At 36.3% G+C, this 18,042-nt stretch overlaps 1 protein-coding gene, 1 long non-coding RNA gene and 1 pseudogene across 3 annotated transcripts; 2 read left to right on the forward strand and 1 right to left on the reverse strand.

The window, feature by feature from the left end:
- Positions 1-56: 56 nt before the first annotated feature.
- rer1 (retention in endoplasmic reticulum sorting receptor 1) lies at positions 57-7,678 on the forward strand. Of its 2 annotated transcripts, XM_040047755.1 has the most exons (8): positions 57-251; positions 1,622-1,703; positions 2,006-2,110; positions 2,538-2,634; positions 3,361-3,439; positions 4,638-4,773; positions 5,718-5,772; positions 7,156-7,678. In XM_040047755.1, exons 2-8 carry the CDS (start codon positions 1,623-1,625, stop codon positions 7,164-7,166), a joined length of 564 nt encoding a protein of 187 aa, XP_039903689.1. In that variant the 5' UTR covers positions 57-251; position 1,622; the 3' UTR covers positions 7,167-7,678. The 2 variants fall into 2 exon arrangements, with proteins under 2 accessions (XP_039903689.1, XP_039903688.1); XM_040047754.1 differs by lacking the exon at positions 7,156-7,678 and having other exon boundaries at positions 5,718-6,526.
- A 118-nt stretch (positions 7,679-7,796) lies between these two features.
- Positions 7,797-12,166, forward strand: LOC120743833 (annotated as a pseudogene).
- A 3,121-nt stretch (positions 12,167-15,287) lies between these two features.
- LOC120743633 lies at positions 15,288-17,098 on the reverse strand. The gene is made up of 5 exons (XR_005698246.1): positions 16,988-17,098; positions 16,685-16,834; positions 16,175-16,246; positions 15,958-16,036; positions 15,288-15,799 (listed from the first exon to the last, which is right to left on the reverse strand). It is a non-coding gene; the product is annotated as an uncharacterized LOC120743633 (long non-coding RNA).
- Between the last annotated feature and the right edge of the window lie 944 nt (positions 17,099-18,042).

Consider the following 18,042-nt stretch of genomic DNA (forward strand, 5'->3'; position numbering starts at 1 on the left):
GTTTAAGGAAACAGGCCAACCAGAGGAAACATTCTGATGCTGCGCTGACTTTTTATTATTTGAACCGAGAAATCGGTTCGTTTGTGATCGTTGAGGTCTGAAGAGTCATAGCGAATCGAGGTGGTCGGATTTCTGCTACTCAGCCTGTGGTATCCTCGCGGAAGTACTGACGTGTACACAGCAGTTTACACGAGAAGTGGCTAGTTTAGCTAGCTAGGTAGAGCCGGGTAGTGTCACAGCGGCCGTATCAGGTAAGAAAGAACTGCCACTGACAATTTTCGCTGTAACTGCTAATACAGCTGAGAGACACAAAGAGGTATTGAATCGAAGAATCAACATTGATTGTGATCGCATCATTCACTGAATATGGAGGTGTTTAGTATAGAATGGTTATATTTTAACTGTGCTAGCTAGCTGTGAAACTGTTGGCAGCGTAGCACCGGAAGTGAGTTGTCAATTTTGTGAAGTCCTTGCTGGGTGTTGTAGTTTAAATGTGAACACAAACCAATTCTTGCAACCTAGGAGTAGTCAATAATAAACTACAAATTATTTTTTTTACATACATTTACATGTGCCCAATTGGAGTTGTGGGAAATGTAGTCTAATACTTTCATTCTAACGGCTGAAGGGGGTCAAATGAAGCTGAACAAAACTACATCACCCATACAAAGGTTAACTGGGGCCAAAGGTAGTGTACGTTTCGACGGCTAGGACCGCTTTCGGGGCTAATTTCTAAGCTAACGCGAAGAATTTAAAATAATATAAGATAAAATAATACCTCTAGTACAACTTATTCAAGTTGTAGTGCACATCGTAGTTATTTTCCATTTTGCAAATGTGGCTATTTTGGTAGATATTGCTTCCTAGATGTTACCCTGCCTTCCTTAAGCTGTGAGCTAGTTATGCAGCTAATGCTAACCAGGCACAACCACAGCTCGTCACGGTCCTGTTCTTTTCCCCATTAAAATAAAAATAGCAAATCATTAAATGTCCTAACGCGTAATGCGTAGTTATCTAAGCAATCAACCTAGGCTACAGTGGAGGGATATAAATGTTGTTTTGGTGAGCAACCGACAAGCGCACCGAGAATATTTATGATCAGCTAATCAATTAAAATTCTATTAAAGGACCTAGGGTTAGACTTAATTTACAGAGATACATATTTAAATTGTTTATTTAAAGAAAATTACAAAGATTTTGTCATCTTGATTATTTGTGCCTTGATAGTTATCTGATCACTCTGATTAACCCCTCTTCTGGACATATGCACCTCGCAGATACAGGTCTTTCCGGACAGCCTATGTCTATTGTATTTACTTGTATCACAGTTTACAGAGTATATATTACACAAACTGAAACGAAACGTGTGTTCCAAAATGTGCAGTTCTTTGTAAAATCGTTCACAAATTTTCGTTTTACTGGGTATTTATTTCCAAATCCTTTAAGACAAAATGGGCACAGAAGAGTTTGTCATTTGTCAATTTATCACCTCCATTTTGTATCTTCAACTGGGGCCGTTGGTAGACATGGTCATGCTAAATAAGAGTATTGTGCAGTACTCTTATTAAAGTAGATTAAGTTCATACGCCACTAATCAAAATCTTTTTGTCGTCCCAATAAGAATGTCAGAAGGGGACAGTGCTGGGGAGTCAATCCATGGGAAAACTTCTGTTGTGGCTGCCTTTTTCACACGAGTTGGACAGGTAATGTGTGAGATCAAGCATATCATATTCTTTTAAATAGGTTTAAATTTAGGGATACACCGATTGTGAAAATTCTGTCTTTTTAAAATGCCTTTTTAGATATATCTTTTTTGAACCAAGTCATTAAACAAAGACTTACCATTTTAAACATTAGCATTCATTGAGCCAAATCTCAGTAGAGAAATTTTTAAAACTGACTTGCAAATATAAGTACGTCAGAACTGATGTTCACAACAGATAAATATGAACTTCATGTTTTTCAGCACCTCTGCAATGTTTTTTCTGGTTTCTTTTTGTCACAGGTCTATCAGTCATGGCTAGACAAGTCAACACCATTCTATGCAATGCGATGGGCAGGAACTCTACTACTTACTCTTGTCTACATGATCAGAGTGTATCTACTACAGGTAATTGTGTATTTCTGTGTGTTTTTCAGATTTATTTGCAATTAGTCAGCCAAGTTAAAAATGTTAATGAGGAATTCTAAATACTTAAATTTTTTGCTTGGCCTATAATAAATACTATCTTTATCAAGTTTAAAATGCCAACTCTTTATAAAGAGGGTTTGAAATCCTCATTCACCTCTAGTAGTTTTTAACCAATTGTATCTTACTTTCAGATCAAGGTTATTTCATTTTGCTATTATTCATTAAAAGTAAAATAATGCATTTTATAGTAAATCTCTCTGCCTTTATTGTCTTGTTTTGACTGGGATATTGCTCTATTCGTTAGTTGTTTATATCATAAAGTTCTTATGTGTCTTGACTGATGTGTCTTGACTGACTCTAGCAAAGACGTCCTTTAATAAGGTTATTTTCTGATGCTCCTTTTCAGGGTTGGTATATAGTAACATATGCTTTGGGAATCTACCATCTCAACCTGTTCATTGCTTTTCTGTCGCCAAAAGTGGATCCCTCACTGCTTGAAGAAGGTTAGTCAACTCGGTCTCATTAAAGTAGTGTTTGTGATGTGAACATGGAAGTAGGCTACCTCATGCGGTATTACCAAACTGTTCATTTAGACCTTAGTACTTGCATCTAATCAAAAGTCTTAGCCAGCAATTGCCCAATCTGTTTTTTTTTTTCTGAGAATTTTCTAATATAACTTTCAATTTATTATGAAAGATTTTAAAATAGTTACTGGAACAATAGACTATTACTGTACACTTGCATATTTACAAATACGTATCTCAAAACTGAAATGCTTGAGTCCATATAGATACAGAAAGGGCACCACATCTCAGTAGATAACAAAGTCTCACAAGCAGTTTCTTCCTCTGTGCCATCTATTACTACTACTCTTAGGCACTTTGCAAAATGTTCTCTCATCCGTGCCTTTCTATTGTGTGCCTTCCTTCTGTTTTGTATATATTCCTGTCGTCTGTTATTTATTCTTGCTCTCCTACTATTTATATTTTATACCATGAACAGTTGGCGTGGAGCACCCAAATGTGGTTTTATAGTAGCACTCTGTTTATGAGCAAATGACCTCCTTGAATGGAATGTGTACAGTAGTGACTGTTCCCAAAAAATATATGAATTAGCCATTTTTACTGTATGTAACTGAAATTGTCCTATTTCTAAAGTGTACGTTGTTGTTGTTGATGTTCTTGTTGCTGTTATGGGATAACTCAACTAGTAACCTATATTATCTACAGATGAGGGCCCATCCCTTCCCACCAAGCAGAACGAGGAGTTCCGCCCTTTCATCAGGAGGTTGCCTGAATTCAAATTCTGGTGAGAGTTCAACATGGTCACCCAGGGAAATTGCAAATTATTTTCTTTAGAACAACCTGTGTGCTGAAAGATTATATTAAGCAAAGCTCATTTAGAAATGGGTGTAGCATTTTAGGGTGAAACTAAAGACACCGAGTTTAATTCATTTTTGTATATTTTGATTTGACCTCATTGTCTCAAATTAATTTCTACTTCATTGACATAAAGGTTGTGTCTGTAACCTTGACTTCCAAAAATAGTTTAAATACAAACATTTTCTTCAGATTTTTAAAACCACAACTTAATTTATTTTCACAGCAGCAATAAATTTTACTCACCACCTGCTGGTAGCTTAACTTAGCATCGATTTCTGCCATTCTGTGCTGTACCAATTTCAAATTATGTGTTAGGCCTTGAATCTTATTTGCATTTACAAATACTGTGTTCTCTTATATACTAAAGAAGAAAGAGGGGAAAACACACATTTGCTTGATATCTTTTTCTTTATATCAGATATGTACCTGATGCATGAAAATATCATCTTTGTTCCCTTTGCATGTTTATCTGCTTGATTAAAAACAATTTGACTTTCAATGTAACATGCTTACCCATGTTAAGTGGATATTGGGATATAACAATTACAGGATTAAATTATTTGTTCATTTGTTGTTTGGAGGGTTGCTGACTAAACTAAAGATTTTAAGTCTTATATTTTATTACGTCTTGCTAAGAACATCTTTCTGATTTCTACTCAAATTTGTGTCAGACTACACTTTGTTGCATTTTCCACTACCTTCTCTTTGTTAATCTCCAACCGTACCTGGTGATTTAGTACTGTGTAAAAGATTTAGGCAGAAAACAAACAAATACATCAGTACAAATTATCTTAGATACTGTGGAATACAATTAAAGTACATGTAGCTGGTCAGTTCTCAAGAGAGTATTCAGTCTGTGTTGGACCTATTTATTAGAAAGGTCTCACTCTGTTTTACTCTTAAAAGAATCTCAAGCCTGCGGTCTAGTTTCAAACGAAACATTTTAAAATGCAAAAGCCTAACCAGATAAAAGTTTTAGCGCCCTGTCTACTCTATATGCAGACATTCTCTTTCTCTTTATAACTTACATAATCTTGTTCTTCTGTACACGGCTGTACATGGACTTGTTCTTGTTGCTTAAGATAACACTTTGACTCTGACTGTGTGTTTACTTTTCTTTTCAGGCATTCAGCGACAAAAGGCATCGTCATCGCCATGATTTGCACATTTTTTGATGCCTTCAATGTGCCAGTATTCTGGCCTATACTTGTAATGTACTTCATCATGCTCTTTTGCATCACCATGAAGAGGCAGATTAAAGTAAGTACAAACAGACATCTCTTTGCTTAGTACATATTGATCATAGCTGTATTAGATTAACAGTAATAGGGTGCTTTGGGTCTGGAGGAATGTTTTCATCATCCATGGTCCCTATTTGAAACCTTGAGTTAAGTATTCCGACCAGTGACATCATGATGTATTTTGAAACATATTGTGACAATAAGTATGTCTAACTGAGAAGCCAAAGTCACTGGAACTTATTAATTAGAAGGTAATGATGCCTAAAGCACAACTCATTTTTGTCTGTTTAGCATTTATCTTAGAGTATAATTGTATTTAATTTAAAAAAAATCACCTAGTAATAAAGATACTATATCAAGATATGATATCATACTATGTCATAAATCAATTAAGTCATTGTGTTAGAGCCTACATAGCTGGATTTTGTTTGTTTTTTTTAATCTCAGAGGAGTGGCCATTGTAAACAATCATTTCACACACCCCAAGGTTACTTGCATTTTTTTTTTATATACATACAGCAAGCAAGGACAGGACTATTACAGTTCTTTGAACTCAGTTAACAATATTGAACAATAGTCCTACACCAACTGCTTCCCTGCTGTTGCATAACTAAATCTTACTGTTAGAGTCTTACTGTTAGAATCTTACTGTTCCTGAAGATATGTTGTTCAAGAGTGAGTTGCCCAGTGTCCCTGTGACAGTTTGGTCTGAAAGTGCCTACAGTGCAATAAAAACATTGCAGTCCACAAATTGCTTTTGGGTTAGACAGAGCCACAGGTTTAACCTTATATTTTATTGAAGGACCTTTATTGTATGAAAAGGGTGTCATTGTTGTTATCTGCAGTGCAGTTTATATTGTGGTTCTGAATGTGTTGTAAAATATGCTAAGTCACTAAAAGTGTATGCACAAGCCTTAAAGTAAGTGTTGCTAACTCTCCTTTTTACTTCCTTGTCTTTTCTAGCATATGGTCAAGTACAGATACCTACCCTTCACACATGGGAAGAGGACATACAAAGGCAAGGAAGACACAGGGAAAGCTTTTGCTAGTTAAAAAAACTCCCACTCTCCCTTCCTCTTTGTTGCATTTAAAATTTATTGGCCACAGCCATTGGGGAATGATGAGGGTTAGAGATGTATTTCCTTTTTGTCAGTTGAACATAAACATGAAAACATGAAAAATACAAGTTTTGATCCACAGTGTTCTCAGTGTTGGACGAGGATATGAGCAGCATGGATCAAATTAGTCTAAAAATCTAAACTACTCCCTTTGTCTATTGAGGGTTTTTTTTTCTGTTTGTTTGCTTTTTGGGGGCATTTTTTTGTTTTGTTTTTCAAGGATTGATCTGCAGTTACTCACTACTCAGTAATAGTTAGGACTAAGTGCTACCTTTTGCCTTTCTAACCCTAAAGAGTAACAGTAAAGTCATCAAAACTGAAAGAAATTTGCAGTAAAATGAGTGATTTTTTTTTTTGTTGTTGTTGTTTTGTTATGCTTTGTTTCCACTGGTTTATTCCAGTACACCCCCTCTCTAAAATTCACTAATTTTTAATTCATGTAATTTCTCATTTACGAAAATATGATGAAGTTGTTAACGTGATATCAGATGGAAATGCAAGAGTCTTCAAATTAAAAATTTTCATCTTTGTGATGAGAATATCCTGCTGCTCTGACTTAAATATCTCTGGCACTTGTCCTTTGTTCTAAATAAAGATACCTGGAAAAATTGGCTGCTTTTTACGTGAATATGCATTCATGAAGGCCCCCCCCCCCCAAAAAAAAACAAAAAAAACAAAACTTCCTGTTAATCTATAAAATGAATTACATCCAGCCAGCACAATGTTTAAAAACTTTGATTGTACATTTGATTTGTTAGCTACCCTGTATAATTGTGTAATTCAAGGAGAGTGTCACTAATCCCAGATAACTTAGTTGCCTGTAGTCTGCAGTCATTCTTAAATCACTTATTTCTACTTTTCCGCCTTCGTAGAGTTTAACTACTGGGAAACTGGGATGGAAATCATTTTGGGTGTAATTACCCCAGGGAGATAAATTGGGTGACTGAGCAATTAACATGAAATGGCAAGTCAATGAATTTGCTTTACCTCAGATTTTTAGACCGTTAAGTGGGTATTTATTCAAAACATAATGTGTCCTAAAGTTCATAACCAGTATTCCAGATAAATTCATAATGTGGCTTATTTGAGAGCAGTCAATCAAGCAAGTTTATTTCAATGACCCCATCTCTTTGAAATATTTAGCAATCTTTGTTTCAAAGACTGAGGCTCATTTGGAATTTGTAGACTGGCTGTTGTTGTCTTTCACATTCTGTGTAAAATCTTTTAAGAGTTGTGGTAAATGTAGTCATTCCAAGCAAACTGTTGTTCTCTTTCTTTTTCAGAGGAAACATAAGAAAACAGAGATTGAGAGCTTTTATTAAAAGAAATGGATGAAGTGGGTGGCGATCACATACTTTTCTATGAACCAGTTGATTTTTTTTTTCTTTTTTTTTTTTTTTTTTTTTTTTCAAAATGCTGCAAATCTGTGATTATTAAACTTTGATCAGCACTGTAGTAAGGGATCAAAAAATTTCCTGTAAAAAGTTTGTGTTTCAAAGGGTTGTCTGGGTTTGTGTGTATATAAATATATATATATTTTAAAATATAATTTTTTTTTTTTTTAAGATTTTTTTTTTTTTTTTCATCCACCACCATACTGTTTGAGTGTGAAAAACTATTTCAGTTGAAGTTTATGGAAGTAAAACTGCTAAATTGGGTTCCAGATCTGATAAATTAAATGTTTTTCATGGAATTGCATGTTATTTTCTTGTGCTACAGTTACAAACAGAAACTTGATTTTAATAACTTAAGTGTAATTTTTTCACTCCAAATGCTATTAAAGAGGCTGTGTCCCTTTGAACAGTGCATTTGAATCTTGGCTTCATATTTTATAAGTATTCATGGAAAAGGGTAGCCTTGCAACTAAAGACAGTTGGAGAGGTCCAGTGCATTTCTGTTTATCGTAATCAAAATGTATTTTTGTACAGCTCTTTCTTTGTAATTTTTTTTCTTTTTTAAGTTAATGGAACATATGACTGGAATCTGAATATATTTGGTCACCTCTATAAAATAAGGAAATTCATTGTTATCTTTTGAGTTGTGTCCAGCATTATCAGATTAATGAGACAAAGTTGCCATTTAGCTGCTGATCTTTGCATACTGATTTGTGAATCCTTCAATGATAGATATTCCTCAGAGGCTCCAGCATTACCAGCGGCTCATAACATCAGACAGAGTGTTAAGGCTCACCATAGACTGGTAAATACTTCTTGTTTTGAGAATGAAGAGCATTGTTGTCTATCACTGTGTACTGGGGTGTTTTCTACATGCTTTGGCTCAATACACTGTTTCAACATCTGAGTTTTGGGTGGAAGGAGATTATTTGATAGGTGGACTTTTTAATATTCATCAGCTGAATGACTCTTTTCTTCATCAAAGACCAGAAGCCATTGACTGCTCCAGGTTAGTTAAACTCTGTTGGGTACTTTCTTGTGATAAAACTAATAAAAACAGAAAAAGTTTACTTGACGCTGGTTAAACTGGTAATAGAAATCTTAAACCAGTGAAATGAATTGCTGTGTTATTAATATTTATTTTTTAAAGTCAGCACTGCTGACATGGTCATTTAGCTAGAAATCCTATTTTAGATGATCATAATTATTTAGGGATGTCCAAAATTGCACATATTTACTACAAGCATTGAAACGGAATGTATTACTGTCCTTCATCTGCCCACAGTGCACCTTTTATTCTGTCCAGTTATCGAAGGTTTCAAATGATGAGATTCTCTGTAGAAGAAATCAACAATTCTACCAAGCTACTGCCAAATGTGTCACTTGGCTATGAAATCTTTGACCACTGCACAGATTTTGTGAGTTTCCCAGGACCTTTAAACCTAATCTCTGATAATGGCTTTATGCGCCCTCTGGAAGAACCACACAATTTATCCAAAGTGATAGCAGTGGTCGGGACCTATACAAGCCCTCAGGCACGAGCTGTAGCCCCACTGTTCATGATGAATCTCATTCCAATGGTAAACCTATGAGCCCTTATGTACTTTGACATTTTTTTAAACCAGATCAATATTTTTTATTAAAAAATATTCTTTACAAAAGTTAAATCAAGAAATGATGTTTTCCATGTTTAAAATAATACAAGTTTCAGGAGTATAAATGATTGGTTATTGTTAATGATCACAGTGACATTTTCTCTGTTGCTCTTAACAGGTCAGTTATGGAGCTTCCAGTTCAATCTTTTCAAGAAAACAGACCTTTCCCTCTTTCTTAAGAACAGTGCATCCCAATGAAGAGGTCATAAAAGGCATTGTTAGTATTGTCAAGCGATTCAACTGGAAATGGGTTGCTTTTCTTTATGTTAATAATGATTATGGAACAGATGGCCTGGACTTGTTTTTAAAAGCAATTAATGAGACTGACATCTGCCTTGCATATAGCAAAGGCCTTGATCAAGATACAGATTACAGTCTAATGTTTAGACAGATTGATGCAAAAAACATTAATATCATTATTGTTTTTGCACCTGAATGGACTGTTGAAGAACTCATGGAGTCAGTAAAAAGAGAAAATGTTACAAACAAGGTGTGGATAGCAAGTGATACATGGTCCCTAAACAAAAAAATAATAGACCAGATACAAGGAAGCAAAAATATTGGAACTGTACTTGGGGTTGCTCAGCCTAAAATGTCAATACCTGGTTTTAGTGAGTTCATTCATTCTTTCAAGGCCAAGAATCACTGTGAAAATGCAGAGCAACAGAAGTTTTGTAATCAGGTTTGCAACTGCAGTAGCCTGACTGCTGAGGAAATCATTGATGCAGATCCATCGTTCTCTTTTCCTGTTTATTCTGCCGTGTATTCCATTGCTCATGCCTTACACAATATGTTACAATGTGGAGCTGATGGATGTAAAGACAATATTACAGTCTACCCCCATATGGTAAGCATTCTAATTATTTGATCATTTCTCACTTTACTTTTTGAAAATGATCTAAGAGTGAATAATTGTTCTTATCCGTAGTAAAACCAGTGATAGTGTATATGACGTATGTGATAAGCTAACTGGAATCTCAGAGTTAGTTAAACCTGTAGTTAGATAATAATAAAAACGACAGAATTATTAGGTTAAGCAAATTGTGTTTGTCCAAACCTCAGTCATTGTGAACTCAGTGTTACTGTTGTGTTCCAACATCAGGTTCTTACAGAGTTGAGGAAGACAAATTTTACCCTTTTAAACCAAACCATTCAGTTTGATGAGAATGGTGACCCCATGTTTGGATCCCACTCAGTCGTTTTTTGGGGCCCCAGTGGTGATGTGCAGGAAGTGGGCTATTATACTTGTCATCCATCATTCCATTTCTTCATCAACGACACCAAAATTCAGTGGCATACAAGTGCACAAGTACGTAGTAGTAATAAGAAGTTTTTTTTATTTGTTTTTTCAACACAAAGATTAATAATAAAATTAAGTTTTAGCAATTTAGTTTTTTAGATTTCTACCTAGATACATATAAGCACACAGCAGCTACCAGTTGTAGGTGTTCATAAGGTGATTTGCATGGCTGTCTAGATATAACAGGCAAATACTTTTACATGTTACAAAACAATTTTAGAAATTCAAAAAACCTGTGTGAATATATTTAATGACTGGTACTTTCCCCGTAATTTAGCGTTACAGTAAATGGTAGGGAAGTGCAGTATCTTCTTTCTGACCTTTTTACACCCAATATTCTTGTGTAGGTACCAACTTCAGTGTGTTCTGAAGAATGTAAAATAGGCTACAAGAAAACACAACTTGGAATCCACAAGTGTTGCTTCAGTTGCACAATTTGTCCACGTGGGACTTATATCAACAGCACAGGTAAACTGTTTTTGAATGACAGTAGAAAAAGAGTGAAAGTAGTGCTGTCACTTGTAATGGAAGCTAAAGTTATGCTTTTTAAAGACTATTATTGTTTTCATATAGACTAAGCCATAGTCTTCCATTTTTGTTCCAGCCACTGCTCATATAAAAGCAGCCAATTATTAGTCGTGATAGATTTACACTAAGGTGCAAACTGTAAAGTACAGGGCAGGTTTAACATGAAGGAAAATCTTTAGAGAGCATAGTGTATCACAGGTCAAATGTTTGTAGTTTAAAACAGACATAAACACCTTTGAAGCTTTAATTTTTTAATTCTTGTTATTTTTAAAGCAATTTTGCATGGTTCACAGTTTTTGCTTGAATGTTGGTACGGCTCAGTTCATCAACAATATGATGTTATCTCTTCCTCTAAGCCTGCTTTCTGATTGGCTGTACCACATATAATTTCCATAAATAAAATTTTGTGCCAATGGACACCTTGTCTACCGCTTGCCACCACGGAGGTCATGAGAACTGTAACATGACAATGGATGGGACAAACATCAGAAGAAACAAACATTTGTTAAACAATACGTTAAATATTTGCTTATTTAAGGGCACAATAGTAGATCTAGTTTTTCAATCATAAGCTGTGCTTACAAGTTGATCAGTCTGAACTTTACAAAATCTTGTGCTTGCGACTACTGATAACTGACTACTGACGACTAATGACTAACTAAACGACTAATAATTGTGTGTCTAAATACAAACACAAACATACATGTATGAACTCTCAAACAATGGAGAAAGGTATCATGGGGCTACTTTAAAGATGACCATATGCTTCTTTTCTGCCCATCTCTCTTGTGAAACAGACAATTCCTCCAAGTGCATCACCTGCAAAGACACAGAATGGTCTGAAGAAGGAAGTACATCATGCAGTCTGCGGGTGGTGGAGTATACACCATTTACAGACATTTGGGCTATAGGGATCATGGTTGGTGCTTTTATCTTGGTGTTCATCTCACTGGCCTTGTCTGTTCTCTTTGCCCTTAACTACGACACACCTGTTGTCAAATCGGCTGGAGGACCAATGTGCTTTCTGATTCTAGGTTGCCTCAGTCTGTCTAGTCTTAGTGTATTTTTTTATTTTGGCAAACCAACAGATGCTTTTTGTATCTTAAGATATTTACCATTTTTTTTATTCTTCACCATTTGCTTAGCATGCTTTGTTGTACGTGCATTTCTAATTGTGTGCATTTTCAAAACAGCTACCAAGTTCCCAGTGCTGTACAGCTGGTGGATGAAATATCACGGGCAGTGGATGTTCATTGCTGTGGTGTTTGTGACCCAGGCAATCTTTCTTCTTATTAACTTTACATATGCCCCCCCAAGACCTAACATTGACATGTCTTGGAACTCAAGAAAAAATATACTTTACTGTGAGACTGATTTTAAAGCAGCATCTGCTTCTCTGGTTTTACCTTTATCATTGTGTGCTCTTTGCTTTGTTTTCTCTTATATGGGAAAAGACCTCCCAAAAAATTATAATGAAGCCAAAGCAATAACCTTTTGTCTCCTCCTGCTGATGCTCACCTGGATCATCTTTGCCACTGGGAGAATCCTTTATCATGGGAAGCACATTCAGCCTCTGCAGAGCCTGGCAGTGCTCTCCAGTCTCTACTGCTTTTTGCTGTGGTATTTCTTTCCCAAATGTTACATTGTAATTTTTCAATCTCACAAAAACACACAGCAGCACTTCCAAGGTCTTATTCAGAGTTATACCAAATCAATAAACCAGGAGATACCTCGAGTAAATATTCGTTGATATAGACAGAGGATTTCAGTCTCTGTATTCTGGTAATAATAGGTCCTCTTTAAAAGAGGATAGGGTGGTGATTGTTTCAAAGAATAACTTCACATCACATTCACAATGATCTAAATGTTGGTCTTTAAAATATATATTTAAAAGTTTTGTGTAACAAATATTATTTTGTTTATATTAAATATCATTAAAAACATGATAAGAATTAAGTTAATCGATCTTTAATAGATAAGTGGTAAAGAAATACCTGAACATATAAAAGGAATAGGAACTGACTTATTTTGATGTTGGAGGATAATGAGATTACATTAAAAATTAAAAATATTTTATAAATTTATCATGTACAGGTTTCCTATGTCTAAATGTTTGGTTCATCAGTGGACACTACTGTTCTTTATTTTTGTTCTTGTTTTTTCTTTTTTAATGCATTTGTTACACTTCAATATTTCAGTAATTTTACTGTAGAAACATGAACTGGTAGAAACGGAGGCTGCAAGCCTGACTGCTCATCACTACCTTTTGTTATCTGTTAAAGATCAGGCTCTGGCTCCTGGGCTGGGGCTGCCACGCAATCAGCTTTAACATCTTTCTGGATTCTTGGCTAGCTTTGTGGTAGAATACTGTTTAAATCTTGCAAAGAGCTGAAGTTGAGTTATCAGTTTCACGCAGTTGTTTCTTTCTTGGATGAAATTTGCAACTTATAATTGTACTCTTGTCCTTTTGTGAAATAAAAATAAAAGTATTGTCCTCATCACTGTTCTACAATTTTCCTCCTCCTGCACATGAACTGAAAACAACTGACTGTAGCTTAAGTGCACAAGTTGAAAAAAAATTATTTGATTTTTCTTTCTGTCAGCTTGGAGTGCCGATATTTAGGATCCTTTGTAATTCTAGTGTCCGCATAACTCCTGATTGTAACTGTAATGTAATTACTGAATTTAATACAGTAATACAACACATTACATTTCTATATTATTGAAAAATGTGATTACGGTAACACATTACATTCATCACTGCAGAGAAGGAGGACTGGACCGGGACAAAAAAAAAAAAGTCTCCGCCCTGCAGGTGGTCTACCCTTCAGGCTCAGGTCCTATATCAGAGGATTGGGAGCTTGAGGGTCCTACACAGTATCTTCCTAGTCCTGCGCTCTTCGGCACAGAGTTCTTGGATGTTGTTGCCTGGATCTGCTGGAGCCACCCACCCAGTTTGTTCACTTTGTATAGCTACATCTTTCACTACAGCCATCTTCTTATATTAATTGATCATAACTGTTGAGGGATGCCCAAAATTTCAATTATTTACTGTGTTTAATAAGTATTAAAACTGAATTTATCACTCTTCTTCATCTCTCTGCAGAAGAAATCAACAATACTACCAAACTACTGCCAAATGTGTCTCTTGGCTATGAAATATTTGACCATTGCACAGATACTATCAATTTCCCAGGGGCTTTTAACCTATTTTTTAATAGTTGGTTTAATCCGACCTCTGGAAGAACCACACAAGAATTTGTCCAAAGTGATAGCAGTGGTTGGGACTTATACAATATAGATTTATGTTACTGTGACTGATTATGTTGACATTTCTCTTTTACTTCTTTAACAGGTCAGTTATGAAGCTACCAGTTCAATTTTTTCAAGAAAACAGATTTTTCCATCTTTCTTGAGAGCAATGCATCCCAATAAAGACATAGCTGACCTGATTTTTAGCATTTTGAGGGAGTTCAACTGGAAATGGGTTGCCTTCCTTTATGCTGATGATGATTATGAGAGAAATGGTCTAGAATTATTTATAAAGAAAATTAAAGACACTGATATGTGCCTGGCTTATAACAAAGGCCTTGATCACAAGTCCCATTACAAAGTTGTATTGAAACAGATCAATTCACAAAACATAAATGTCATTATTGTTTTTGTACCAGAATGGACAGATGAAGAACTCCCCAAAAGCTGATTCTGTTCATCTGGACATAGCGTTTTCAGTGGGAGAAACATTTTATCACTCATCCAAGTGACGTCTTCAGTCTCAGCTGACTGCAGGTTTCCCCAACCTTATAAACAGTACATTTGCATAATGACTGAAACCAGCACCACTGAAGGAACAATGAGCTGGGAGGTCAGTGAGACTGAAGAAGTCACTTTGATGAGTGATGTGGTTAGACTGGCTTTGTCCTGGGTGAGGAACCAGACAAAGGTTCAGAAGACCCCTATGAATACAATATCAAGGGAACAGTTCACCCTGCCCAGGATAGTGTTACCGGGGCTCTGCCCTGGAGCCAGGCCCAGGGAGGGTGGCCGAGGGCGAGTGTCTGGTGCCCGGGCCTTAGTCTTTGGGACCCGGCCGGGCACAGCCTGAAAAAGGGACATGGGCCTATCCTCCTGCAGGAGGCGCCATAGGGGTCAGGTGCAATGTGTACCGGGCGGCGGCATTCTCTACTTTGTACATTTGTCAATGAATGACACCATTGTGAGAGCGAGAGAAAAATGAACTAGCAATACAACAAAACTCATCAATAAACCAGGGCAGATAATGGTTTGAGCATGAGCTTTCTTTCATTAGTGGCAGTTTGCAGATTGATAAAGAAGTGAAACCATATTCTCAAAATCCAAACAATGAATTAGTTTAATGCAAACAATGTTAAGGCTTTACTGAATCTTTTAGCAAATTTTTATTAACCTTAAAAAACATAAAATAAATGAAAACATAAAACAAAACATTAAAAGACAGATAGGCGCGACCCTTTGGAAACATCCCATCAAATCAATAAAAATCAATAAAAGTTGGTTTTTATTTTGTTTGTTTTATGTCATAACATGAAAAGTCAAAAATTTATTGTAAATGAAGGATTATAACAGAATTGACAGAACATCTAAATCTAAACTTATCACTACTGTATCTTAAACACGAAAAACTTTTTTTAAAGTTAACAAAAAGAGATGGTGAGATATTCTGAACGTACTATTAGTACATTTCGAATAACTTATCATTACTACTCTATATCTTAAACTTAGCAGTAACTGTGTAGGTAGGAAGAAAAAGAAATGTGTAAAGAAATGTGTGGCTGATGGATTTGCCACTTAAAGACTCTCTAATGGAGACTGCCCTTGAGTGAGTGAGAAATACTCCATCTGTGGTGTAAATGAAGACCTGTTCCACCACCCCGACACCATACCCAGTACATACAATATTAACATTAACAATTTTTGGTAGAAAACAATAAGGGAAGCGCACGGTGGGGCGGGACCCATCGGTGTCAGTCTGGACTCTGTAGTACCCGCTCCAGAATCTTTGGCATTCCTGCTGCAGTAACGAAAAGGAACAAACAGGTTAAAAATGCTCCAGTCAATAGAGATCAGAGGACAAACATTTAAAGCTGAAGTGAATACAGGGAATACATGACAGTATTTTTTTTTCTTGAAATATCCACCACTGATGCTTACAGCATTGTGATTACTCACCTCTTCCTGGTCAGCCTCCTCTCTTCCAGGGTTGTAAAAAGAGGTAGAAGACTGGTTGGACCACATGATCTTCGTTTATCTGAAAATGCCAGTTTTAGAAACAAGTGTTTTTTTTATCACTCACATCTTGTATTTGTAGAATTTAGAAAATGTTAAAACACGTACTTCTCTGTGAGCATACAATATACGTTCTATTCACCTCCTGATGAGCACCCACCTGTCGTCCATGCTGGAAGCCAGAGCTGGAGGGCTGAGGGCTGGATCTCCTCACTCGCCGACCAGGGGGTAGCTGTGAGATATCACTTGATGTTAAGCACCGAAAATGCTAACTATTATTCTTACGTTAGCAGTTTCTTTTATTTTTTTCAAAAATACTACAGATAACTTCAACAGAAGTCAGTTCTGTATGCACACTGGGGGTGGTAATTAGTTTGTGAATATTGAAATAGTCATCAAATTGCAAAAAAATATACCTTTATGTGACCAACATGAGTTCAAATATACTGTGCTGCTACATGCTGTCAGGACCAGAAAGTGGCAGTAATGTGCATAGAAGGGGTCAGAAATAGAGACTGTATAAGGCACTAGACTGTGGGTATGATGTGTGTGCAGCACAGTGAGATCAGACAAAAAACATTTAAAGCTGAAGTGAATACAGTGAATACATAACAGTATTTTTTTTCTTGAAATATTCACCACTGATTCTTACAGGATTGTGATTACTCACCTCTTCCTGGTCAGCCTCCTCTCTCCCACGCTTGAAGGCAGAGGTGGAGGGCTGAGGGCTGGGTCTCCTTGCTCTCCAGTCACGGTTCAAGTGTAAACCAGAGGTGGAGGGCTGGGGGCTTGACCTCCTCACTGGCTGGGCAGTGTTTACCTGTTAGAGATGGAGTAATGTGTGTCAAAACTCTTGGCTTGTCTACAATGCCAGTTTGTATTTTTTCACCACTCAGTTCTTGTTTTTGTAGGATTTAGAAGATGTCAAAACATTTACATTGTCTCTGAGCTTATGAATATGCTTTCTACTCACCTCTTGATTGCCATCCTTCGGTCGTCTATGCTGGAAGCCAGAGGTGGAGGGCTGAGGGCTGGAGCTTCTCGCCAGCAGAGCACCAAATGTGGTCCAATGTGTTTTTTCGGGAGGGTGTTGGAGGGATTCAGGGCTGCTGTCCTCTAGCCACTTTGTCTTCATCTTTGCCTGTCAGGGACATTCAACAACCAGGTAAACATAAAGGGCAAACATACTCAAATATATGAAGTCATGGTACAAGTTTTGTTGTGATCTGCTTTGTTTTATTCTTGCTATTATTTACAGTTAAACCATTTCAGTGTTGATGTACTGATACCCATCAAAACACTGGTGCTGAATAAATGACAGTGACTGACACTGAGATCATAATTCTGTTTGCCAAAGCTGCCAGACAGGATTCAAGGTGTAAAAAAAAAATAGATTTAGTTGTATTTATTTCACTGTAAGACATTTTCTTAAAGAAAAGTGGAAGGAAGGAGATAGGTGCCAAATGCAGGACTTGCAGGACACAGAGGGATGAACTAAACGAGCTTGCGCTCTAGAGAGCTGAAATAGGGGTATCAGAAAATAAAGCATAATAACTAGAAGCTAAAAAAAGTAAGGTCTCAGGAAACTGGAAAACAAGAAATTTGTGTCCCACAGTAAAGGCACAGAGAGACAAGACAGTGAACAGAGGGAAGGCACATTAACAAAACGTAAAGACTGGAAATAAGGAGATGCTAAAGAGCTTACAGAACTAGAAATACAGAAACAAAAACCAAGAGACTAGCAATGAAAAATCATAACAAATTTAAGTTCAATTCATAACAATAATAATACAAAACACAAAACACTGGGTCACCGACCGAGGACCGTGACAGAGTGTCTGTTATATTTACCACAAACTGCTTTAAAGGTTCAAAATAAATACAATAACTAAAAGATGCTTTTTACTCTTGTTACAACAAAACAGTGATTCAAAAGGTTTCCTTTCACAGGACTGCACAGAAAAAATGCAGGAATGTAAAAAAAAAATTGTAAAATCTTTAGATTTGCAAATATGAATTTCAAGTTTA

Source organism: Simochromis diagramma, unplaced genomic scaffold (genome assembly GCF_900408965.1).
Source record: "Simochromis diagramma unplaced genomic scaffold, fSimDia1.1 OVJJ01000387.1, whole genome shotgun sequence".
Taxonomy (NCBI): Eukaryota; Metazoa; Chordata; class Actinopteri; order Cichliformes; family Cichlidae; genus Simochromis; species Simochromis diagramma.